This window comes from Grosmannia clavigera (genome assembly GCF_000143105.1).
Source record: "Grosmannia clavigera kw1407 unplaced genomic scaffold GCSC_113, whole genome shotgun sequence".
NCBI classification, from domain to species: domain Eukaryota; kingdom Fungi; phylum Ascomycota; class Sordariomycetes; order Ophiostomatales; family Ophiostomataceae; genus Leptographium; species Leptographium clavigerum.
Window position 1 is genome coordinate 962,516 of NW_014040831.1, and position 23,592 is coordinate 986,107.

General features: G+C 58.3%; 10 protein-coding genes across 10 annotated transcripts; 5 read left to right on the forward strand and 5 right to left on the reverse strand.

Moving 5' to 3' along the window:
* Window positions 1–320: 320 nt before the first annotated feature.
* Window positions 321–1,850, reverse strand: CMQ_3774 (c4-dicarboxylate transporter malic acid transport; the record flags this gene model as incomplete). The annotated part of the gene is made up of 1 exon (XM_014319712.1): window positions 321–1,850. The coding sequence occupies one exon, from the start codon at window positions 1,848–1,850 to the stop codon at window positions 321–323; it is 1,530 nt and encodes a 509-aa protein (XP_014175187.1).
* Window positions 1,851–2,555: 705 nt separating this feature from the next.
* Window positions 2,556–3,209, forward strand: CMQ_3786 (uncharacterized protein; the record flags this gene model as incomplete). The annotated part of the gene is made up of 2 exons (XM_014319724.1): window positions 2,556–2,661; window positions 3,040–3,209. The coding sequence occupies 2 exons, from the start codon at window positions 2,556–2,558 to the stop codon at window positions 3,207–3,209; spliced, it is 276 nt and encodes a 91-aa protein (XP_014175199.1).
* Window positions 3,210–3,442: 233 nt separating this feature from the next.
* Window positions 3,443–4,333, forward strand: CMQ_4002 (heat shock protein DNAj; the record flags this gene model as incomplete). Its single annotated transcript, XM_014319940.1, has 1 exon — window positions 3,443–4,333. One exon carries the CDS (start codon window positions 3,443–3,445, stop codon window positions 4,331–4,333), a length of 891 nt encoding a protein of 296 aa, XP_014175415.1.
* A 353-nt stretch (window positions 4,334–4,686) lies between these two features.
* Window positions 4,687–6,904, reverse strand: CMQ_4224 (transcription factor; the record flags this gene model as incomplete). The annotated part of the gene is made up of 4 exons (XM_014320162.1): window positions 4,687–5,931; window positions 5,989–6,306; window positions 6,367–6,768; window positions 6,827–6,904. The coding sequence occupies 4 exons, from the start codon at window positions 6,902–6,904 to the stop codon at window positions 4,687–4,689; spliced, it is 2,043 nt and encodes a 680-aa protein (XP_014175637.1).
* A 583-nt stretch (window positions 6,905–7,487) lies between these two features.
* Window positions 7,488–8,873, forward strand: CMQ_3895 (palmitoyltransferase swf1; the record flags this gene model as incomplete). The annotated part of the gene is made up of 2 exons (XM_014319833.1): window positions 7,488–7,582; window positions 7,661–8,873. The coding sequence occupies 2 exons, from the start codon at window positions 7,488–7,490 to the stop codon at window positions 8,871–8,873; spliced, it is 1,308 nt and encodes a 435-aa protein (XP_014175308.1).
* A 150-nt stretch (window positions 8,874–9,023) lies between these two features.
* On the reverse strand, window positions 9,024–10,631 carry CMQ_4087 (GTP-binding protein; the record flags this gene model as incomplete). Its single annotated transcript, XM_014320025.1, has 1 exon — window positions 9,024–10,631. One exon carries the CDS (start codon window positions 10,629–10,631, stop codon window positions 9,024–9,026), a length of 1,608 nt encoding a protein of 535 aa, XP_014175500.1.
* Window positions 10,632–10,903: 272 nt separating this feature from the next.
* CMQ_3310 (Ras guanyl-nucleotide exchange factor) lies at window positions 10,904–11,284 on the forward strand (the record flags this gene model as incomplete). Its single annotated transcript, XM_014319248.1, has 1 exon — window positions 10,904–11,284. One exon carries the CDS (start codon window positions 10,904–10,906, stop codon window positions 11,282–11,284), a length of 381 nt encoding a protein of 126 aa, XP_014174723.1.
* A 343-nt stretch (window positions 11,285–11,627) lies between these two features.
* On the reverse strand, window positions 11,628–15,540 carry CMQ_3534 (uncharacterized protein; the record flags this gene model as incomplete). Its single annotated transcript, XM_014319472.1, has 2 exons — window positions 11,628–15,220; window positions 15,291–15,540. The coding sequence occupies 2 exons, from the start codon at window positions 15,538–15,540 to the stop codon at window positions 11,628–11,630; spliced, it is 3,843 nt and encodes a 1,280-aa protein (XP_014174947.1).
* A 3,124-nt stretch (window positions 15,541–18,664) lies between these two features.
* On the forward strand, window positions 18,665–19,792 carry CMQ_4153 (aha1 domain family protein; the record flags this gene model as incomplete). Its single annotated transcript, XM_014320091.1, has 3 exons — window positions 18,665–18,935; window positions 18,974–19,056; window positions 19,130–19,792. 3 exons carry the CDS (start codon window positions 18,665–18,667, stop codon window positions 19,790–19,792), a joined length of 1,017 nt encoding a protein of 338 aa, XP_014175566.1.
* Window positions 19,793–21,421: 1,629 nt separating this feature from the next.
* Window positions 21,422–23,175, reverse strand: CMQ_3389 (pisatin demethylase; the record flags this gene model as incomplete). Its single annotated transcript, XM_014319327.1, has 3 exons — window positions 21,422–22,387; window positions 22,446–22,808; window positions 22,864–23,175. The coding sequence occupies 3 exons, from the start codon at window positions 23,173–23,175 to the stop codon at window positions 21,422–21,424; spliced, it is 1,641 nt and encodes a 546-aa protein (XP_014174802.1).
* Window positions 23,176–23,592: the final 417 nt, after the last annotated feature.

Sequence of the window (23,592 nt, forward strand, 5' to 3'; positions counted from 1 at the left end):
AGTCAAGAACGAGACCACGCCAGACATCTGCGTTACCATTGCCACTATGGTTGGACACAGAGACACGCGGAAGGCTAGATTTCTAACAAATAGTCTATGGGCCCACAAGGGCTATCCGACATATATCGCTCCCAGCTCTTCTAACGAGTCGTACCCAGTTAAATCTATAATGCGCTGACATGTACATCATTTCAAGGAAGAAAAAAAGAAGATTAAGGGATAAGTAGGAAAAGGAGTACGAGGAACGAGCAGGGGTATATGAAGGCGATTTTTTTTTAGAAAAAAAAGCAAAAAAAAAGCAGAGCATGCATGATGTGATTTTAATCCTTGTCCTCGTCGTGGCCAGGCCAAACAATCTCGCGATAGATGACGGCACGGACGCAGCGGAAGGCAATGAAGATCCAGGCGATGATGAGGCCGAGAGTCATGGCGGTGGTGAGCCAGAGGACGCCTTCGCTGCCAAAGGCGGTGCCGAGGCGAATGGTGGCGATGGTGAGGCCAACGTTGGGGAAGACGAAGCTCCACCAGCTGAGGTGAAAACGGCGATCCGGCATGCCGGCGAGGACAGCAGCGGCAGCAGAGAAGAAGAACCAGAAGCTGAGGCCCCAAAGAAAGACGGCAGAGGCGAGAGCGAAGAGGCGGATGGCAACGGAGACAGCGAGGAGGCTGGAGGAAGAAAGGACGTCGTTGGCAGAGGTGCCGGAGCTAGCGGCGATGCCGTCGAGGAGAGCAGTCATGACGTGAGAGGGGGCGTGGGCGAGGACACGAGGGTAGTCGGAGGCGATGGAGACAAAGGCGGCACAGGTGAAGCTGGGGGGGCCGACGGCGATGAACATGCCGGGTCGTTGGGCAGGCAGGCCAAAGACGATGAGGCGGGAGAGATAGGTGGCGTACATGAAGACGGAGACGAGGAAGCCGAGGCCCTGGGCAGCGAGACCAGCCGTGAGGACGGGGAGAGCACGGGCAGGCGAGTGTTCGGGCGAGACGACGCCAGCGAGGGTACCGGCGAGCATGACGGGGAAGATGGGCAGGATCCAGGCGGGGGTCATGGCGTCGATGCGGAGGCGACGCTGGGGCTTGACGCTGAAGAGGATGTGGTACTGCAGGACGGAGTAGGCGAAGGTGGCGGCGACGTAGATCCAGAAGGCGACGTAGAGGAAGCGGAAGAGGCCAACACGGTTGGCCGAGCCGGCGGAGAAGAAGAGGCGGCCATAGACGCCAGCACTGGAGAGCATAGCAGCGATGGAGAGGAAGAAGGTGGAGATGAAGAGGGCCTCGTGGGGGTGAGTAGCAGCACGGCGAAAGGTGCGGCGATGGAGGGTGAAGCGACAGCAGAGCGCGGCGGTGATGAAGCAGAAGAAGACGAGATCGAGCAGGAAGATGACGAGTCCGATGGTGTTGAGGCCGTAGAAACGATGGGGCGTGATGCCGAGCACGAGAGCGACGCCGCTGGTGCTCATCGTGACCGTGTACCAGGCAAACGTGAAGTGATGCAGCCGCTCGCGCAGCGGCATATAGGGCTGGAGGTACGTGGGCACGCGCTCGAGCGTGGCAGCGCCCTCGCCAGCCGTGTTGGTGCGCGCGATGCTGGTGCGCGCGATGCTGACGCGACGGCCCGTGTTGGTGGCATTGCTGCCACGACGGCCGGGGACGATGTCGGCCGAGTGCGACGACGAGGGGGGCGTCGAGCAGCAAGCGGCCTCGGCAGCTTCAGCGGCTTCAGCAGCTTCGACCACGGCCGCATCGACGGCCTCTTGGTAGGCGTGCAGGTCGGTGCGGCGACTGGACGGCCGATCGAGCTGGTCGAGCCGATTGGTCGTCGCAAGCTCGAGATCCATCGACGAGGCCATCAGATTGACGGGGCAGAACGGCGTGTCTGGGACAGAGAGAAATCGGGCATGACGAGGCGACGTTGCGGCCGATCGTTCGTTCTCTTGGACACGTCGATGCAGAGCAGACCGTTTCTCCTTTTTATCACTCCAAACGACCGCCTCTCTTCAACGACAGACCATACGTGGGGGGCCTACAGCCCCAAAAACGCCACAGCCGCACCCGGCCGTTCGCCAGGCGATAGAAGAAAAAAAAGGGAAAAAAAACCTCCCCGAAAAGGGGGGCAGCTGGGTTAATTGGGCACGAATGCGTGTCGGCTGTCGCAAATCGACTGTTCGGCTGTTTATCGGCGGCAGGTGGTGAGATCCGACAGGTGCTTCCGCCCAATTGACCGACATACAGGCGGGGGGAATAAGTGGAGAAAAGCAATGAGAGTTCAGGGCCAGTGGGTCTGTTAAAGGGATCGTCTCCGCCGAATATCATGAACATATGGAAGATAAGAGGAGAAAACCAAGTATGGGATTGAAAAGCCAGTCAACTGGATGGCAGGAACGACAAATTTAGTCATCAATGCGAACACATTCAATCCGTCAATGCAGACCAGTTTTTGATTTCTCAATACAGAAACGCAGAACACAATCAATCTCAATCCGAGAAGAAGAAAAAAAAGGAGAAAAACAGAATCAAGGAATCTTCAATTGCAGAGACTCATTCCCCTGAAGCCAATGGTGATACCAGGCGACGACCGTTGTGGTTTCCTGGCTTCAAACAGTCCTGGGAAGAGGCCTCCAGCCGTCCCCGAGGCTGGCGTAGCAGAAAGAATTGTTCCATGTACGACGTAGGTGACCAAACCGGCCTGACGATCACCGCGAACCAGCTATCCCGGCCCGTCAGGCTGGTGCATGGTCGCCATTGGCGCCGCCACAGCCTCGCTTGCGCCCCGAAACCGTTGCTGTTGTGCTGGCACCTGTTAGACCTCTGACTAGTGGATTCTGCTACACTTCTGGCTACTGGCTCCGACACCTGCAGCCGCCGTCCAGCTCTGGCCGGCCTGCCACGTCCCTAGGCCGCTCTCATCCCTGCCAGTTCCTGAACCAATCAACGCCCTCTCTGTGATTGGGCAATCCAACGTCAAGGCCCACACTGTGCGCTAACGCACCCTTCCCCTCGCCGATCCACCGACTTTGTTCTGACGTGGAAATCCAACAGCCTCGCTGGTCGGTCTGGCATCCAGAGCCGTCCAGGCTCGCCAGATGCGCTGGTCGCTGCCCAATGCTGCCGTGACCGCGCACGTCTGGCCTGGAATGGAGCCAGCCGGAGGCGCCGTGCTGTTTGTGTTCTCGTTGTCGTCTCGACTGCCTCTGCCTGCCACCTGGTAAACCAAACGTGGTACGATTGCCTAAATGTGACGTCAGAAAACTGTTTGACCACACAGTGCGTCAGAAGACCCAGACGACCACAGCTGGCTGTGCATATAATTGTTCCTGTACGGAGCATTCAGTACTGCTCTTAAACGGCAGGCACGCCCCGAATCCCTTCAGACAAATCTTTTCTGCATCATTCTCCTTCCAAGTTCCCCATCCACAATCACCTGCAGCCTGATCCATCCAACATGGTTGTCGAATCCGGCCTCTACGAACAACTCGGCATCAGCCGCGATGCATCCCACGATGAAATAAAGAAATCGTACCGCCAGGCCGCCCTGCGATGGCATCCCGACCGCAACCCAGACAATCCTGCCGCAGCCGATAACTTCAAGGCCTGTCTCGAGGCTTACGAGGTCCTCTCCGACCCGGACAAGCGTGCTACTTATGACTCCCAAGGTCTAGGCGGCAGTCGCCAGTCTGCTGCTCCGCCGCCCTCATATCCTCGCCAGCAAGAATATCAGCAAGCATATCGGCAACAACACCAGCCAGAACCCCAGCAACAATATCAGCAACAACAACACCACCACCAACAACAACAACCCCAGCAACATCAATATCAGCAGCAACCGCAACGACGTGCCACGTTCTCCCACTCGGCAACGGCCAACGCCAGGCCCTTCCCCAACTTCTTCTCCGGCACGTCCTGGGACCCGGGCTTCCCCAGCTTCCCCGCGCACCGTCAGTCGGCGACTTCGTCTGCACGTGCTGCCGAATCTGCACGCGCTTCCTCTTCCGTGCACGACGACGACTTTCCCCAAGACTTCTCCGACGACCCGCGCGTCCACGCGGCCAGCTATTCCTTCCATATGAGCAGCAGCAGCAGCACCAGCCACGCGGCCGACGGCACATACTCGGCCCAGTTCCACACCTGGAACAACGTCGACGGCCACCGCAGCGGCAGCGGCAGCGGCACGCTCGGCAACAACTTCAGTCCGCTCCTCAATGGCTTTCATAACGAAGCTCCACCCACCTTCGGCCGGCCAACAAACATGTTTGCGGGCACGAACATGAACGGTGACCGCGGCAACTCCCGGCAGAGGGTGCAAGACTTTTCAGGACAGCGGCGGTGGATGTGATGACCGGGTCCATCAACGGCATGTCGATGCCGTGCTTGTCTTTCCAGAGCACTCGCCTGGAGGGAGACACAAACAAGGGCTGTGGTATGGCACCCTCACGCTGCCCGTCCACACAAGTGACATACTCTTAATGACTTTGGCTCAAGGGTACTGCACCCTTTGATGACAATCGTTCGAGCCGTGTAAACTGTGCATGCCCGCCAGGTTTCATAACCCAGAAATCTGCTGGAGATTGCCTTGTGTTTCTTGTCTTTGGTAGAACTGAATCAAATGCAGATGCAAATCGATTGTCATTGAAACGTGATTACGTAAGCGCCAATAGCAACACTATCCTACTCGTCATCTAGGGCTCATCACCGCCGCACCGTGTCCGGCTGCTCTGGGCTTGTCATCATCTGCGCTATGGGCGCCTGGCTGCGAGTGAGCCATCCAGGAAGCGATCGCCGGTTGCTCGCCTGCGGAGCCGGTGTTGCTGCCGATGCCGATGCCGATGCCGACGGGCTCTCTCTGACTGCGGTACCGCCGGTCGAATCCGCTCGCCTGGGCAGAGATAGAGGCACGGCCTCGATTGTCCCGACGGCAGATGGCAGCCGGTTCAAAGGAGTCACCTGGAGGCCAGGCCGAGAGCCCCCATCCTCGCCTTCATCCTCGTCCTCCTCGTCGGCGTCCTCGTTTCTCGCCTGGTCGTAGGAAAAGTCCTGTGTCTCTGGCTCTACTGTCTTCCTCCGTCCTGCTTCCGTCTTTGCCGGCGCAGACGAACGTCGCTCAAAGGCCGAGTCGTCCTCTTCGTCCGATGGCAGCTCGACTTCTGAAGCCAGGGCGGCACGCTTGCGATCGTGACTTCGAATTGGAGTCCTGGCCGAGGTGCCGTCCGCATTTTCGTCCTCGTCCTCGCCCTCGTCCCCATCGCCGCCAAAAGCCTCCACCAGACGACGTTTGGCGCCGGCAGACAGCTCTGTCTGTGTGCTCGGTATGACGGCCTCCGGCCCGTCTGCTTGCTCGTCCGCCTCAAACTCGGCGCGGGCCTCCTCAAATTCAGCCATGTTATGGGCATACCAGATCTCCAGCTCATGCTGTACGGCCGGGTGCTTGGCCGTGTCAAAGCTGAGCGCTCTCGCCACCCTTCCCCAGTCGCGCGTCTTCGGGTCAGGGGTCACGTCCTGGACTGTCGTCCAGAGCGTCCATATGTCGAGTAGCCGGCCGCCAATGACAAACGCTCGTGGGATGTAATAGCCGCCGCCGTTGGCATTGAAAAAGTCGACAAAGCCAAGGAACTGCTTCTGTGCACCGTCCTGTGCCGAGACTTCCTCCAGCAAGGCGCTGGCATCAAAGTCGACGTCGCCATCCTCAACATCCTCATCCTCATCTCCACTCTGGTCTCCATTCCTATCGTTGCCGTCGTTGTCGTTGTGGTCGTGGCTGGCCGCAATGGCTTGGTTGTCGCCGCTCGCGGCATTCGTCATGGCAGGTGGATCTACTGCTGTCGATGGCCGCTCACTCAGCCGGTCCTCTTCTAGGTCAAACGTGTCAACCTTCTCATACCAAGCGCGCAGGCGTTTGTAGCGGGCTTCCCACTGCTCGATCGAGACTTTCGGATACTACAGACACGTCAGTGACATCGTTCATCTTCTGCAGCGCCGCCGTGGTAGACATACCTGTACGGCGAGGGATCTAAAGAAGGCGGCCTGGGTTTTATTCTCGCCCGTCCGGGACTCTTTCCATGTTCCTCTCATGATGGCCATGTCTATACTGCTCAGAAAGGGAACTCGCTCGTCGTGAGTAAGGGGCGGCGGTGCATTTGGCGCCGCCACTGGTGCCGACACTGTTCTTCTTGATGTTGGTTCGACGGGGGCTTGCAAGGACTGTTGCACTCGTCTGGATGCTTTGCCTTTCGTGACATAGTCGTGCTCCACGATTTTAGACAGCTTCTTGACCCATCGATCTCGCCACGAATGAAAGGTATGGTGGGGATACTGCAGAGTTGCAACGAGTCAGGAAGACGCTTGGGGTTTGCATGGAAAAGTCAGGCGAACCTGTCTGGCCAGATCCTTGTAGATCTCGTTGCCTTTGACGCCATTTTTGGCTCCTTCGGAAAAATCGGCTTTCTCCCTTAACCACTCGACCAGGATCCTGTCATCCTCGTTTGTAAAGCCGGTTCGAGTCCGTTTCCGTGCCTGGATCGTATCGTAGGCGGAGCATGACGACGGGGCCACGTCGCGCGAGGCCGCGTACGCGGGGGTCTGCGAAGCAGCCGGCATGCTCTTGCGCAGTTCAGCCACGAGGAAGCGCGACTCGTCGACCCTCGCGTTCTTGGACAGGCACTCTTTGACCCATAGGTACGAGTAGAAGCGGTCTGGGTCGGCCACGTACTCGTTGTGGTCGACCAGGCAGATGTTGGCATCGCGCTCGAGCACGACAATCTCTCCTTTTCGCTTCTACGAAACAGGTCAGAACAGACAGTTCAGAGGGCGAGCAGGAACAGCGCAGACGTACTCGGACATCCAACTTGATGAGCGGTGGGACGTGTTTGGAGATCCAGAACTTTATGCCCTCGAAGCTGAGCGGTTCCATGGTGGCAACTCGGCGATTTGAGATTTGACGGAGTCGGCCAGGCTATAGCTGGCTTACGCTACTCGGTAGCGCAAGAGCTCACACTGGGACCGACCAGCTGCCTTGTACTCGTATGGCCGTGTGCTTTGTCGCGAAGTATGTCTGCGCGTTGCCGGAAGACGCGGGGAAGATTGCAGATGCCTGTCACAGGACGCTGTTCATCGGTAGATGTTGGCGCGTTGAAGACGATGGCCTAAACACCAAGTCACGTGGGGCTTCGTCACTCTGCATGGGGCATTCTACGACGTAAATCAGATAAGTGGGTCTACGAGGTGCTCCACTTGTGCTGGCTTCATTCCTCACAAGTACTCCGTATCTTACATATCATTCTGCAGGACGCCAGCTTCTTGTTCTCAGCACAGGTTCAAGATTACGAGCAGACGTGCAGCTCTGTGCCCGTGTTCGCCCCTTTAACCCTCTGCGCGTGCTTTACGGCCGGGCCGGGTCTGCCTCTCTCTCCGTTCGTTTTCCTTATGATCCGGCAACCGGCTGCAGCCAGGACAACGACAACGCTTTCAGCTCGGCTGCCGCGACCCAGAAGGTGATGGCGATGGGGACCGTCGGGACGATCGTGACGGTGATACTGGGCATTTCGTTCATGGTGTTTGTGGCCTTTTTCGGGCGGCTGCCCACCTTCAGGTGAGCATGGACGGGGAGAGGCAGACGACGATGGCGAACGCAGACGAGAGCGGGATGCTGACAGGGCTTGTTCTCCAGACACACGCCGATCGCCTGGCTCCACCGGCTCTTTCTCGTGCATCTCCCGGGCGGGGTGCTGGCACTCGACCGCGGGCTCACCGGCGGACGGCTCTCCCGGTCGCTGCGGCGGTTTGGCAGCTTCATGATGAACGACAAGCACCCGACCGTGCTGATCTTCTTTGTGCTGCTGCTGGGCGTGTCGGAGTGGCTGGCAGTGCCGACGGCCTGGCGACTGATGGGCGGACTGCAGCGCGCGACGCTGGCGGTGCTGGCAGTGCTGCCATACGTCTTCCTCTGGCTGGCGGCCTTTTCGGATCCGGGAACGGTGTCGCTGGGGGTTTTGCGCGTGCAGCTGCTGGCCTATCCGTACGACTACGCGCTCTTCTACCCGGGCATGCGCTGCCGCACGTGCAACCTGCTCAAGCCGCCGCGCAGCAAGCACTGCTCGGTGTGCAAGCGCTGCATCGCCCGGCTGGACCACCACTGCATCTTCATCAACAACTGCGTCGGCGCCGGCAACCAGCACTGGTTTCTGCTGCTGCTGCTCAACACCGCGCTGCTGACGTCGTTTGGCGGGCTCGTCGGCGCCGGCCTGATCGCCGGCCGCACCGCTCGCCAGTTTCCCTCTTGGTCGGTGCTGCCGTGGCGTGCACGCCATGTCGCCGGCGATGGCCGTCCGATGGACCTGCAGGACTGGCTCCTGCTCTGGTCTTGGGGCATGCGCGACCTCGTGCAGCTCGGCAGCGTCAGCCTGTTGGCGCTCCTGCTCAGCCCGCTCGTCTGGGGCCTGCTCGCCTACAACGTCTGGAACGTGGCGACCGGCCAGACAACCAACGAGAGCCTCAAGTGGGCCGACTGGCGCGACGACATGGCCGCCGGCCTCGTGTACCGGCGTCGGCTCAGTCGTGAGCGCGGAAACCAGGGTAACCGCGATGGCGTGCCGGTGTCGCTGGCCGACACGGCGTCGCTCACGCGCTGGCCCCTCGAGCCTGAGCACGTCATCATCTGTGCCGACGACGATGGCAAGCCGCCCTCGGCCAGCGACCCCAGCCTGCCCGGCGTCGGCGAGTGGGAGCAGGTCTGGCGGTTGCGCGACGTCGAGAACATCTACGACATTGGCGTCTGTCGCAACTTTACTGACGTCTTCGTGCCTGACTACAACTTCAACACGTCGGGACTGCCCAGCGTCGAGGCACGTGGACGCAGCCGGAGGCGACCGATGGGAAAGTGAGCGAAAAGAGGGAAAAGAGGCGTTTACTTTAAAAAGCATTGGCAAGCGGTATCTAATATTGAATACATCTTACGCAAATGACACGCCCTGGTGGGCAGATGGGAATGTGGTATATTGCGCTCGTTGCTCATCATCAGCTCTTTCTCAAAGCTACGTCGATGCAGATGGACGGCCAGCAGTCCGTCGTCTCCAGGGTCGAGCCCGACCAGAGCTTGCCAGTGCGGCCTGTGCCTTTTTCTCCTGCCGCGCTGCCTCCATGTCGGCGATGATCCGGCGTTCCTCGGTCTGGTCGATGGCCGATTCAGTGCTGGTCTCGGTCCAGCGAATCTGGTCAAAGGGCACGACTGGGACGTCTGTGTCTGTGGATTTGGTAGTGTTTTTCGTGGTGTTAGCGTGTTTTGGTGTGTTTTTGGCGGTTTTGCTGCTGCTGCGATTTCTCTCGGCAGCAGCCTTTGGCCTCGCCGTCTGCACCAGTCCGGCCATACGACAGATGGCCAGCCGTGTGCCGGCGACGCCGAAACCGCCGCCTTTGGGATCACCGGCACCCGTCACGAGCACGGCCCGGTCCCAGCCCTGGCCCTCCATCCAGGGCACGGCGCCCCAGCTGTCGCGCTCGATGGAACGCAACGTCTCCCACACGTGCAGACAGCTCTCGCGAATCTTTTCGTCTCCTGCCAGCGCCGAGGACCCGGACGTCGACCCGGACCCCAGCAGCTTGTCTGCCTTGGTCAGAACTACCGTCGTGCGCACGTTGGCATCGCGCAGCATTGCTAACGCCTGGCGGTCGCCGTCCTTGATCCCGGCCACGGCGTCGACCAGCAGCACGGCACCGCGTAGTGTCGTGCGTCGCTGCAGGTACTTTGCAATCTCCGTGCCCCACTCCGACCGCGACATGAAGCCGTAGCCGGGCATGTCCAGCAGCACCAGACTGTGGGCCGGTGACGGCTCGCCGGGTTTCTGGGCTCTCCGCTGTGATCGGGAAGCGAGTGTGGTGGCCGTGGCACTTTTGTTGTTCTTTTTGTTGCTGTTGGTGTCCCCTTCACGACTATCAAACACCACCGTTCCAGGCCGCAACGGTGGCCCAAAGCCGTACCCATTCATCATCACCGTGCAGCCGGCATGGGCACTCGTGATGGCCAAGCCCAGACGACCCGGACGAGCACCGTGACTGCGGCCGGCCCGACCACCCGTCTCCAGTCCGGCCAGCGCGTTCAGCAGTGTCGACTTGCCCACGTTGGACCGGCCCAAGATGCAGATCTCGGGCATCCGCGTGTTCACCGGCAGGTGGAGAAACCGCGGCGCCGAGTAGAGAAACCGTGGCGCCGGCTGCAGAAAGAGCGCCGTCGCACGGTCCAGCGACAGGCTGCTGGGCATCGGAGCCGAAGCTGCTGCGGCTGCTCCGGCTTCGACCCCATCGCCTAGTAGTGCCGGCACGTAGGCCAGCGACCGCACGACCTCATCTCGTCGTGGCACAGGTGACGATGCTGGGGTTGTTGGTCGCGGTTTGGCCGTCGGTGCCGGCTTTGTCGTCTTGGCCGTCTTAGCTGTGTTGGTTGGCTTCGTCGTCTTTGTCGGTCTGGTCGGCCGAGACACCCTCACAGCTGCTGCAGTTGGCCGGCCGGACGAGAAACATTGTTGCTGCTGGCGACAGTTACCTGCTCGTCGTGACGGAATCGGAGAGCAGATGGCATCGATGGCCTTCCGCCGCAGTGGAAGCGAAAACGCCAGGACCCATGGACCCCGCAGATTGCTCTGCATCGTTGTGACTGGCTTTTCGTCAAGGCAAAACGCTGATGCTGAGCTTGACTAAGAGGCGGTTATGGTAGAGTTTTTAAAAAAAAAAAACCCGCTATTGGCCAGTAGCTCCCCACTACGTCCGCCAGCCGCAGCCTTCCAACAGCCTCTAGCGGCTAATTAGCTGTCCGATCCACTCAATCCGGCAGTGATGCCTTTTTTTCTGCCTCAATTCTAGTGAGCCGTCGTTGCTTTAGTATACAGCGAATCTCCTCCACCAACTCTCCACCACAACCATGGCTTCCACCCGCTCGCCCGAACAGATTCGCGCCCTCTACCGCTCTTTTCTGCGAGAGCTGCCGCCACGGCCAATCCTCGTCTCGCCTAGAGCGCCTCTGCACTCTCAGCTGCGCGCCCAGTTCGAGTCGGCTGCTCCGTCCGCGTCCGCCACCCAGGCGACCGCATCACCCTCGCTCAGCCACGGCGAACACTACGTGTCCTTCCTACAGGCGCAGCGTGTCTACACCACGCTGCTTGAACGCTACAACCCTGGCATGGCCGGCACCATGGACGAGGAGGAGCGCATCCGGCTGACGGCCCGCCGCGTTGGCATGAATCTGCCTGTCGAGTTCTCTGAGGATGCAGAGGGAAAAGAAAAGAGGAACGGAAGCCAATGATCGCTTCACAGGGCCTGAAACCCGTCCTCCTAGGACAAGTTCTGCGTTAATGGGTCACATTAATGGGTCACATACAAGCTGTATGGCTACAACGAAACCAAGGATATGTCCCAACATAGCAAAAGTGCCGCGCCAAGGAAGACCAACAATACAGCCAATCTCTGCTGTCATCCGCGAAAAAGGCGACAGCCTCGGACTATACATGTACACAATGAAGCTAGGTATGAAGACAAGCAGGCACAGCAAACGCTATTCGTGTCGTCTCTTTGGGTATCAACCGCAGCAGCTCGTATCTTGTCTTGGTACTCTCGTTTCTCGTTTCTCATCCTCGTTTTCTGCTCCCTCACACACTTCCTATCCCTCCATCCTCTAGACTCTCGTCCCAGCCGCCCGTCTCCAGCAGCCAGCCGCCGACCCGCTCCTTGACCAGGACGATGCTGTCGCCCAGACCAGCGCGCCATTGGTCCTGCACCACGCGCACTTTGTCCTGCAGGTCCTCCGTCAGACGAGCCCGCTCTTGTTTTGCATTTTGCACACCTTCGGGCTCAGCCACGCGCGCCTTGGCCGCCACCGTCGCCTCCTTGACCTCGTGGAGCAGGCAGAGCAGGTTTGTCTGTGACTCGATGAATTGGTGCGTGCTCTTCTCTGCGTGCAGCAGCAGCGAGAAGAGGTATTGCAGCGGGTGTTTTCGGTAGCTCGGCGTCTCGTCGTATTCGGCTGCTGGTACCCGGATCGCAAACCCGTGCAGGTCGCCCGGAATCTGCTCCAGCAGCTGTCCCAGCGGCGGCGCAATATCCCAGAACGCGGACAGCTGGGCCTCCACCCCGCGCAACACGTTCTCCTCGATCACGTCGCGGAATTCCTGCATCCGCTGCAGACTCTCCACCGCGAACATGTGTTCCCGCTTGGCCACGTCGTCTGCAAAAAACGCCTCGGCCTCCGCCAGCTTCTCTTCGTTGCCCGACTGTCGGTATGGCGTCAAAACCATGTCACGGTACCGGTCGTTGCGGTCCGTCAGCAGGTCGTAGTTGGCCCGGTGCAGCATCTCGCGCGCCTCGAATATCCACTTTAGCAGCGTCAGCTTCTCCAGCAGCTCCGGCTGCTCGTCGCCTTCCTCTTGCGGCAGGTTCGGGTCCCATTCGTGCGTCTCCACAAACAGCCGCCCGCGCAGCTCGTCGAACAGTTTCGTTGCCCTGGCCACTCGCCCTGTCACCAGCTCGTTGACCGGCATCACCACCGTCGTTTGAAACCGGTCAAATTCTGCCTTATTCAGTGCCTTCTGCTGTGCCTTTTCGCCTTCGGCCGCCTCTGCCTCTGCTGCTGCCGCCCCGGCATAGCTCATGTGGCCGGTTGCAATCTCCTTCTGCAGGTTTGCTCGCATGAGCTGCCTCTGGTTTTCTGCTGCCCGTGCTGCCTCGTCGCGCGCTGTCTGGCTTTCGCGTGAAAACCGTTCCTTGGCTCCCTCAACCTCGGCCAAGCTCGACAGACTCCTAACAGCTGACCGGATCGACGACAGCTCCGGGTGGTTGTTGCTCAAAGCCGGGTGGTGGCGCGGGTACGGTGGTGGTAGCGTCACCAGGCGTGACACGTCGAGCTGCGCGGCGCTAGGCGTGTTTGGTGCCGTCAATGCCGGCGACGATGTCTGCGCGTTGAGCACATGTGCCTGCGGTGTGTGTAGCGGCTCGGGGATCTTCTCGAGCGGGTATTCGCTGGAATTCTCGTATGCGCGGTAGTAACTGCTGCTGCTTCCACCAATACCCAGGCCGGCATCATCTGCAGGCCCGGGCAGACTGTTGCCGCTCAGAGGCTCTGGGTTGTCCGTCCACTGCAAGGCCTCGCGGGCTTCCTTTGGCACTCCCATGTACTTTGACTCGCGTTTCGATCGTTCCAGTCGCCCAGCCCCATCACCCCCGTAGGAGCTAGACTCCCACCAGCGGCTGGCCGTCCGCCCTCGCGAGCTGTTGTCATCGTGGTGCTCGCTGACGCTCATGCTGAGGATCGGCGAGAGCGAGGGCATGTAGTTCGACTGCTGCCACCCAGCAGGCGGAACCGTGGGTGACATGGCCGGGCCACTACTCCCAACACTGCCGATGGACTCCATACCCGCTGAAACTGGTGCCTTTTCCAGCGCAATGCTGGAGAATCCAGGCGTTATCGGAGCTGACGACGGGCTGTCGCGGAACACCGAGTTCATCGAGCCTCGCTTGGAGCCGCTCGGTTCTGAAGTTTGCGGTGTGAATGCGACAGCGCTGGTCGCCGCGCTGACACCTGCACTGGCACCGCCGCTGCCCTGCGAGACCACCGACTGCCGTCTGTCCACCATAGGCCGGAACAGATCTCTGGTGAGATCAAAAATCTCAGAGCCCATGACCCCGATGGCAGCAGCATACCTTTCCCGGCGGATCCTCGACTCGCTGACCACAAACTCGGCAAATAGCTTCACGCGCTCGGCATCGGAGCTGGCAGCCTCCTCCCTCTGCGCAAACTGGTGAAAGCGCTCCACGGTACCCCGACTAAACTGTCCGCCTGTCTGTCGCACGGCCGTTTCCTTCGAGATCAGTTGGGACGCAGAATAGTGGTCATCGGCACCAGCTACTGTCGTGTCGATCTGTAGCCGCGTCGTCGACTTAGAGGCTGAGCGGCTCTGAGACGGAGGTGTCGGGGGGGCATGCTGCATGGGAGACTCGCCCGCCGCGTAAAGACCTGGCGTCGATACCGTCGGCCGCTTCTTCATTGGGTGCGGTGAGAAGGGTGGCGTTGCCGTTCCTGGGATGCTGCCACCCGTGAGAGTATCGCCCGTTCGGGGGGTACCGTCAAATTGAGTTAGTCGACCGCTGCCTAGGCCACCTCCGCTCCGTGGAGTCGACTTGTTTATGGTGGGACGCCGCACGAGGCTGCCGATAGAGTCGGCTGAGGGAATCACAATATCCGACATTCGCTGGCTGCTGCTCGATTCATCCACCGACCCCCGCGTGCTTGTTCGTGTTCGGCTTTCATTTCGCCGTTCCCGGAGCGTCTTCTCGCCGCGCACGGCACCGTTCCGGGCCAAGTTGTTGCCGGCATGCGGGGCGTTGGGCGAACTGGTGCTCGAATTGCTCGAGGCGGTAGACTCATACATCTCTCTTGAACTGTTGGCGCTTGAAGCTGTCTCCCCGAGGGAATTTCGGTTGGGTGTATAATCCAGCCCTGCTGGCTGCGCCCTGGGGCCTTCTGCCCCATGTCCCTGGGCCGGCTCACGAGGCGTGCTCGTAGCTTCCTGGTCTACCCATCCTGCCGGCGTGGGCGGAATTGGGCCGAGAGAAGCCACCCCAGTAGGTGGTGGCCGACGGGTCGGAGGTGACGCGACGCGTTCAGGATCCATGACTGCTCTGTTCATGCTCTGCGATCGGGAACCGGATGGGGGTGGCCCCGGTGGCGGTGGCGGTATGGGCATTCCTGATTCCCAGCGCACTTGCGACGAGGAGCGCGAACGAGCTGATGTCGGGGTTCCAATGGCGCCTGTCGAGGCAGCACGGCGAGATCCAGGAGGCACTGTCGCTCCGTAGATAGCATCATTGGGGATCTGCAAGGGTTGCAGTACTGGGGGCGGTGGTGGTTGTGGAGACAGAGACGGTGGAGGCCGAGGTGGGATATGTGCGTGATGCGTCAAAGTGTGCATATCAGATGGCGGGATGGTTGTCACTTGCTCTGTTGCGTCGCGACGACGGCCAAAAGACGGAAGGCCAAACCGTCTCTCACGAGAGCCGCCTCGGGAGGTGCCAGGAGGTGGTGCAAAGCTCTGCTGGCCGGAAAACGGCTCTGGCGATGGTCGTTGGCCAGTGGGAAGAGGTGCCCTGACGGCAGATATGTTGGCCGGCGAAGAAGTCTCGTAGATTCCGCTCACAGGCCGTCGTTGGCTCCGAGGCGGCGAATATGGTGGTGGAGGCGGGGGGGATTCTTGTGCTGTTAGTAGGTGTACATCTGGCGGTCTTCAGACAATGAATCGAGCACACTCCTGAACACTCACGTTGAGGCTGCAGGTCCTGGAAGTGGTGGTGGCCGCGGTCCAACGGTGCAGGTGAAGGAGCCCATTGCTGTGGATTGTACGGCTGGATGGCACTTTGTGGCGTCTGATTCACCGAGAGGGTGCCATGAGAGGGTATGGATAAAGCAGACAATGGAGTATTCGCTGTCCCATGTAGGACGCCCAGTGAAGAGGTCCGGAGCGGATTGAGGGTGGCACGTAGGCGTGAGGTCGGGTCGCGCGACGTGTTCATGTTGGCGAAGTAGAGAGCTGGTGTTGGGGGAAAAGGACACACGACACACACCAAAGCGTGCCCTCCGGATCGTCTTGACTGTGCTCTGTCACTTTATGGTTCTATGCAAAAAGGCTGAAATGGCAGACGGACAGGTGAGATCCAGATATTGTGTGGACAGTCAGTCCAACAAGATTGTCGATATAGACGAGATGAACCCGAGAAGAGCCCAGGAAGTCAAGTTTCAATGACGAGCCAACGATCAGCACGATGCATGTCCGCAGAGGCAAGGCAGTTAAGCAGACTGATGGCGGCTATTTTTCGCGTTGTTTGTCTGACAAAAACCCGCGTGGTAGGTGAGATGGCAGTTGCGTCTTGGCGTGTCTCTCAATCCGCAGTACAACCACCGCAGACAGGGAGACAGAAGACGAAACAGAAGAGAGCAGACGAACAGATTAAACAAACAAATAGGCGACAGTGCTGCTAGCTCTCCGAAACGCGCTCCTCGAGGTTACCACACGCGCGATGCAGCAGAAGGCGTGCAGAAGTGTGCAGAGGGGGGGGGGCAAGATTAAGAGAAAAAGGCGACGGGAAGAGAGGGGAGCCACTGCGGGCACTGATAGTACGGCAAAAGTATCACGACCCCCCTGAAGTCGGACCATGCATAGCATTGATGGTGGAAGGGGAAAGGTACGACGGACGGTGCGGGCTGGTCGTCTTGGAACCACGCGGAAGGTGCGCAACTAAGAGACTACGCCGAACGGGGTCGAGTACTGTGTCATGCAGTGTCTCGCCCGTTAGTTTGGGCCTTCTGGAGCGAGGAGACGACAGGCCGGCGGTCTGTCCCTGTCCTCTTTATTGTCGCCGTGCAGTGTCCGCATTGGCCGCCAATCCTGCAGAGGGGACGATGCTACCTTGCAAGCTAAGGCTGCTGCTCTACTCCGTACAAGCCGTGCCATTTTAGCTGTCACATTGCAAGCCTGTCTGTTCCCGGTCCTTCTGCACAGACTGTTCCAGCCTGATCCAAGTTTGCTTCTGATACGAGCAGCGAAGCTTACCTCTTTGGGTCTTCGTGTCCTGCTCATGCCGTCCGCACGTCATCCGAACTGATCCCATCGGCCTCCTCCTTCCATCTGCTCGCCGTCCGGGCGAGCCTGGTACGGCCCCAACAGCAGCAAGGAAGCGGAGACGAATGTGCAAAATAAGATGGGCCGCAGGTCGATTCTTACCCCTGCAACGGGTGGGCCAGTCATCAATGATTGGCTGGTGTCTTGGCTGGATTCTATTCTTGGAACAAAGCCACACCACCTGGAGCGGTCTCATTGGCCAGGCTGGATGTGAATGTGCCAGCCGGCGCTTAACTTCACATGCGAGATCTGTAATTGGCTTGCCGACTGAAAGTATGTTTGCGCTCTCCATTTTGGGAGGCTAGCCGGGTTGAGACATGGATCGCTGATCCAGAAATACTCGTACAGCTGGAGGGCACAGAAAGAGCCCTGTCGCAATGCTATCGGGCCCCGGCTGACTCTAATATCCCTCACCCAAATGCCCTCCCGTCAGTTTCACCTGTTTACCGGGTTCGGTGTAACCAGAAATGAATCCAACAGACTTTGTGATCTGTTTACATTCTGATGCCTTGCCTACTCGTGGTTATGATAGCTACTATGTAGCGATAATAATAGCCGTGATCGGGCCCGACGCCGTAGCTGACCTAGCCACATAACGCCTGTAATGCGTTGTTGTATATTCCGGGAGCTTGATCCTTGGCGTCAAAAAAGTACTGGCAACTACGGAGTATTGAAACTTAAATTGGTAATGGGCGCCATCGACAGTGCGGAGGTTGTTGCCTTGGCGATGAAAATAGATGTCGTACGGAGTATAGGCCAGTCAAATCGAACCGGCCACACGTCTCTGCTTGGCTGCGAGTAATGGTAAATAGTTGCAATTGTCGGCATGAGACAAATATATTGCTCACTAGGCAGTCGAGCCAAGCTATCAATTCAAGAGCTGTTGGAGCAGTTGGGGGTTTGACTTTAAGCTTCGTACGGCTTTGATATTGTTTTCAAACATAGGTCATGAAGCAGGTACAAAAAGATTGCAGCTTCTATGGACTTGGCAAGAGCTATTTCCGGCTGACCCAAATCTTGAGAAGTAGGTACTAGCTCGGGTGTTTTTAGCCTTAGAGGAAGCCTCGAATGGCTGCTCGGCTTTCTGGTAAGTGTAGATAATCTGCAGTCGCCTACGTCTGCCGCATTCCCAAAGAGCTTGCAGCTTTTTCCCGAGGGTAAATTAAGGGCTAATATACTTGATGCAAACGGACATCGCCCTATGACGGGGACACATGCACGCTGTTGGTTCCTACTAGCTTAGCAGAAGACGATTAAACTGTTTCTACAGCTCGCCGACATGCCTTTGAAAAAGTTCGATGCCTGCCGTGGTGTACGGTTCTCCGGCGAAGCCAATTGGCAATTGATAGAATATGACGGAGCAGCTAGTAATATTATCTGCGATTCGCTCCTTCACGTAAGATGCTCGATAAACTCGGCAACAAGTGTCGTGAGGATGGACGTCCCCGAAATCCCCCAGACGATAAGGCGGTGAAGAGCGCAGAGTGGGGTTATCGAAATCTGCCAGACGCTATCATTTCGCCGAACGACATAGAATCCTTCCATGTCTTTCTGCTTCTTCTCTCTTTTCCTTTTTCTCCCTGACATATTTTTTTATATGCTCCACACCCCCAACCTTCTGAGTGCTTCCTGCTCTCTTCTTTGCTCCCCCAGATGCTGCAATTCTCCTGAGTTCTCTTTGGCACATTTGCAGTGCTTCTCGAATTATCATCCTCGCATCCTAGATTATGTAGGTCTCTGGCTTTGTTTTGCGTTTTCACACCTTTATTCTCTCCTTTCCACTGCCCAACAAGGCCAACATTTTTCATGATGAGACAACCAGCTGGCACCAGTCATAGGGCGACTTGTACTCCCTTCCTTTGATGACACAATTTGCTGAGATCTTAAAGATCCTCTCTGACTTTTCCAATTTCTTTCCCCTTCGCTATTTTTGCGTTTTTGTTCTTCACATCCTTTCGTGTTGACTGTGCTGACCGAAGACTGGAAAAGATAGCTTTCTTTTTAACAGTTTTAACACAATGGTGTTGCACAACCCTAACAACTGGCACTGGGTGAACAAGGACGTGTCGGCGTGGGCGACTGAATGGTTTGAGCAGAACCTGACGAAGCTGCACGCGGAGGAGGGGGATACAAAGGCCAGAATATCCAAGGTGGTCAGCTCCACGGGCGACGTGGACGTGAGTCAGAGGAAGGGAAAGGTTATCACGATCTATGACGTGAAATTAGTGCTGGAATACACAGGTAATGACACGATGCCTCTCGAAGAAAATGTCCCCAGCATTGCCAAAGGTCTGCCGGAGACTAACGTGTCCTGTTTCTTCCTACAGGGTCCACTGCGGAAGAAGATGACGTAAGCGGGTCGATAACGATCCCGGAGGTGGCCCACGACACGGAAGAGGATGAGTTCGTGGTATGTCTGCTTGGGAGAGCGAGGACGAGACGTCGGGGGATATGGTCGAGCTAACGTAAGATGTGACGCCCAGTTCGAGATTGACATCTACTCGGACAGCAAAGGGAAGCAACCGGTGAAGGAGCTGGTGCGGACGCAGCTGTTCCCGCAGCTGCGCAAGGAGTTCCTAAAGCTGCCGGCAGCGCTGATCGCGGAACACGGGGCGGGCATCCAGCACGCCCCTGGCGAAGACCCTTCGACCAAATTCCCGCCGATGAAGTATCTTCCCAACACGACAGCGGCGAAGCGCGCAGAGACGACTAAGCAGACCGAGGCTAGCTCGGAGGTGCACGTGGTTAACACGACGACGGTGACGGATTCAGAAGAGTTCCGGACGACGGCGGCAGAGCTGTACCAGACGTTTACGGATCCGCAGCGGATTGCGGCGTTCACACGGGCGGCGCCGCGGCTGTTTGAGGGCGCCAAGAAGGGCGGCAAGTTTCAGCTGTTTGACGGCAACGTGGACGGCGAATACCTGGAGCTGACGGAGCCGACGCACATTGTGCAGAGCTGGCGGCTAAAGCAGTGGCCGACGGGCCACTACTCGAAGCTGCAAATCGACTTTGACCAGAACGACGTCGACAGCGTAACAGTGATGCGTGTCGAATGGACGGGCGTGCCAATTGGCCAGGAGGAGGTGACGCGGCGCAACTGGAGCGAGTATTACGTGCGCAGCATCAAGCTGACATTTGGGTGAGTGGCATTTGTTTCTGTGAAGACGTCGGAGATTGGATGATCGGATGGTATACTGACAATGCTGATGCAGCTTCGGAACGATCTTGTGATGAAATGGGCGAAACAATCGAGGGCGTTCTACGGCGGAGTATACACTTGCATATCAAGAGAAGGGCATCCATACAGCAGGGCCAGGAAAGAAGGAGAGAGGAAGGATGCTTACAAATCAGACGGGATCGTTGGTACGATGGCGCGCGCACGTTGATCAGGATAACGAAAGAGACGACAAATACACGGCGCCATGCAGATAGCGCTCACCGAGCTCTGGCGTGAGAATCATGTAAATGGTGCGGCCTAGTGCCTCTGTCTTTGTTAAAAAGCCCCGCATCGCCGTTCAAATCATACTTGCTTATTGCCTGTTCTGCTTGCACAGCTTGCAACCACAATCCGCAACCTCACCACATTTTCCAAGCTCTGCAACCATGGCACCCATCTACAAGATCGCCCTGATCCAGTTTGATCCCAAGGTGTGTCTCGGCTGCCGTTGCATATCTGTATTGTAAGACACGTTTCCCAGCTAACGGCGACAACGGCCAGCCGCTCGACCTGGAGGGCAACTTTGCCTATGCGGCCAAGTCGATGCGCGAGGCGGCCGCTGCGGGCGCCCACCTGGCCGTCGTGCCCGAGTACCATCTGACGTCGTGGGTGCCGGAGCAGGCCGGCTTCGTGGCAGCCAGTGCGGCCTCGGGTGCGTTCCTGGACCGGTACCGGGCGCTGGCGCGCGAGCTCGACATCTGCATCGTTCCAGGGTCGATTGTGGAAGCCCACAGGGTGGGAGAGTCACGTGATACGGCCTCACCGAAATCCACGCTGGTCACCTCGGTCGCCGACGGCGAGGCGGTCGAGCTGCGCAACATGGCCTATTTCATCGAGGCGGGCACGGGTGACGTGATCGGCCGCTACCAAAAGGTGAACCTGTGGCACACGGAGCGCAACGACCTGACGGCGCCGACACGGGAGGCCGCAGCTGTGGCCGGCAGCACGGTCAGCTGGCCGCCTCACGTGACCTTTGATCTGCCTTGGAGCCGGGGCCAGACGGCAGACGGCGAAGAGGATCGACCTCTGCGGGCGGGCCTGCTGGTGTGCTGGGACGTGGCCTTCCCCGAAGCGTTTCGCGCGCTCGTGGCCGACGGCGCCGATCTGATCGTCATCCCGTCGTTCTGGGGCACGTCTGACGTCGATGCTGAGGCGCTCGGTCACAACGCCGACTGCGAGCTCCTCTTCCTCCGGTCGGCTCTCGTCGCGCGCGCGTACGAGAACACGTGCGCCGTGGCGTTTTGCAATGCCGGCGGCGCCACCCAGCTGGCCCAACCGATCGTCGGCGGCCGCGGCGAGCTGCTGCCCGGCGAAAACCGCACCAGCATCGTCGAGCTCGACGTCGATCTGCTGCGCATCGCTGAGTCCAACTACAAGGTCCGGGCTGACATGCGGCGTCAGGGATGGCACTACGAACACACTTTGGTGCCTCCGAGGACGTAGGAAGGAGAAGAGCGAGTACAGATGGGAGGTTGGAGAGACAGTTTACAGAGCAGATCACAGAACAACTGCACTATAATTTAGCGCATTCTTCCCAAACCGGACTTTACCTATCTTACACGTTCTCACTCTTCTGCACCAGATCTCGCATCGCCAACGTGATCCAAAAGTTCTTCTGCTTCACGAACCAGGCATTGACCAGCTCCCACTCCAGCTTCTCGTCCAGAAACTGGATCTCAAACCGCCGCAGCAAGCTCGGCACCACCTTGTAGATCTCCAACAGGCTGATGTTCTTGCCAATGCATGTCCGCGAGCCCATGCCAAACTGCAGCATCATGCCGTTCATCTCCTTGATCCGCTGCTCTTCGCCCACCCGCGCGTCCGCGCTGCTGCTTGCCACCGCCTCGTCCACGAGCCAGCGCTCCGGCCGGTACGCGTCCGTGTCCTCGCCAAACACGGCCTTGTTGTGGTGCATCACCCAGGCCGAGCAGCCGACAATGGTGCCGCCCGCGACAAAATGACCAGCGATCTCCATGCCTCCCGCAGGTACCACCCGCTCCATCGGCAGCCCCGGTGCCGGGTGCAGCCGAAACGCTTCCTTCACACATGCGTCCAGATACGGCAGCTTCTGGCTCTCGTGCCATGTCACCAGCCCTGTCTCGTAATCGCTGAACAGCCCGCTCCGTGCCGCCTCGTCCAGCTCCTGACGCAGTCGCTGCAGTGCTGTCGGGTTGCGCAGCAGATAGTAGAACACCGCCGACAGCGAGATCGCCGTCGTCTCCGATCCCGCAAATGCCATCGACACCGCCATCGTCTGCACCAGCGTGTCGTTCATGAACTCCGGCCGCGCCTCCTTGGCCGCCAGAAATTTGGAGAGCAAGTCCACCGTCGGCTTCTTCTTCTCTGTCTTTGTCGGCAGAATTGGCCCGCTGCCCTCTACAATGTCTGGCAGCCGTTCGGCCATCCGTGCCCGTGCAAATCGCGCCACCGGGAAGGTCGAGTCAATCAGCCCGTACTGCGACAGCTTCAGATAGATCGGGTTCTTCAGCAGTAGCCGGTCAAGCAACGGTATCTGTCCAATCTGTTTTGATGTCAGCATCTGCGCTTCTGGGAACCCGCCCTCAACCGTTCAGACATACCGGAGCCACATAGAGAAATAGCCGAGACAGGTAGTCGACAATCCCCTCTATGTCTTCGTTCTTCTCGATGAACCCATGCCGCTTGCTGTACGTTATCTCTCCGATCACGTCGAATGCATAGAATTGCAGCCACCGGGTGAAGTCGCATCCAGCCGGGTTGCCAACAAATAGCTTCTCCGTCTGCTTGAGAAAGAGTTTGGTCGTGTTGTCCACGAATGGTTCGTACTGCACCAGGGCCGACATGGCAAACGCCGAGTTAACACATCGCCGGAACTGTGCGTGGAAGCTATTGTCTGTAGTGCTGAACAGGCTGGCGAGGCTGTGCCCCTTGACCACGGACTGCTGCACAACATAAAATTCTGACTGCACTCATGTCAGTGTTGGTGTCAACATAGTTGGTTGTGTAGGGCCAAGCTACCTTGATAAACCCCTTATTCAATCCATATATTGTTCGTAGGGCTTTCGGATCCGAAAACGAGAGCACGTTCGGGCCAAGACGAACGACAGAGCCATGCTGTTCGTGCAGCCTGCGGTGTGTTTGGTCGGGATGGCGTTTGTACACGTCGTAGAACCTCCACCAGTCCGTTATCGATGCAAGGAAGGGTCCGGGGTACTTGCTGAGGCCTTTGTGGTAGCGGTTCCGCGCCACATATAACAATGCAAGAACGGCACATATGCTAGGCCAGTAAGCCGAAGCTACGGCCACGATCTGATCTGTGATTCCCTTCATCGGTCGTATGGCTAACGTTATTGGGAAGGTTTATCTGTCCGGTTGAGGGAGTCTCTTGACCTGCTGGAAATGACTTCCTGGTTAAGATCTGTTGGCGAGGGCCTTGGCTGACATATATGTAGTTCGATCCCCCCCGGCTTATGTCTGGCGAAGTGGATTAATACCTCGCCCGATATCGTGCTTGTGATCCAGCAGAAGGTTATACCTATTGGAAATAACACTGTCTTAGCCAGAGTTATATCCTCGGCCAACTAGTCTTGCATCGGAACATCAATTACCTGCAGCCGACAAAGCCAAGTACAGCATGAGATCAAGCAATAAGCGATGGCCGGCACATCGGTCAGAGGAGTACCGCGTCCTAATTATCGTAGTGGAGAAGGGGCGTTGGCATCTGGTTTTGAGGGAAGACGTCGTATC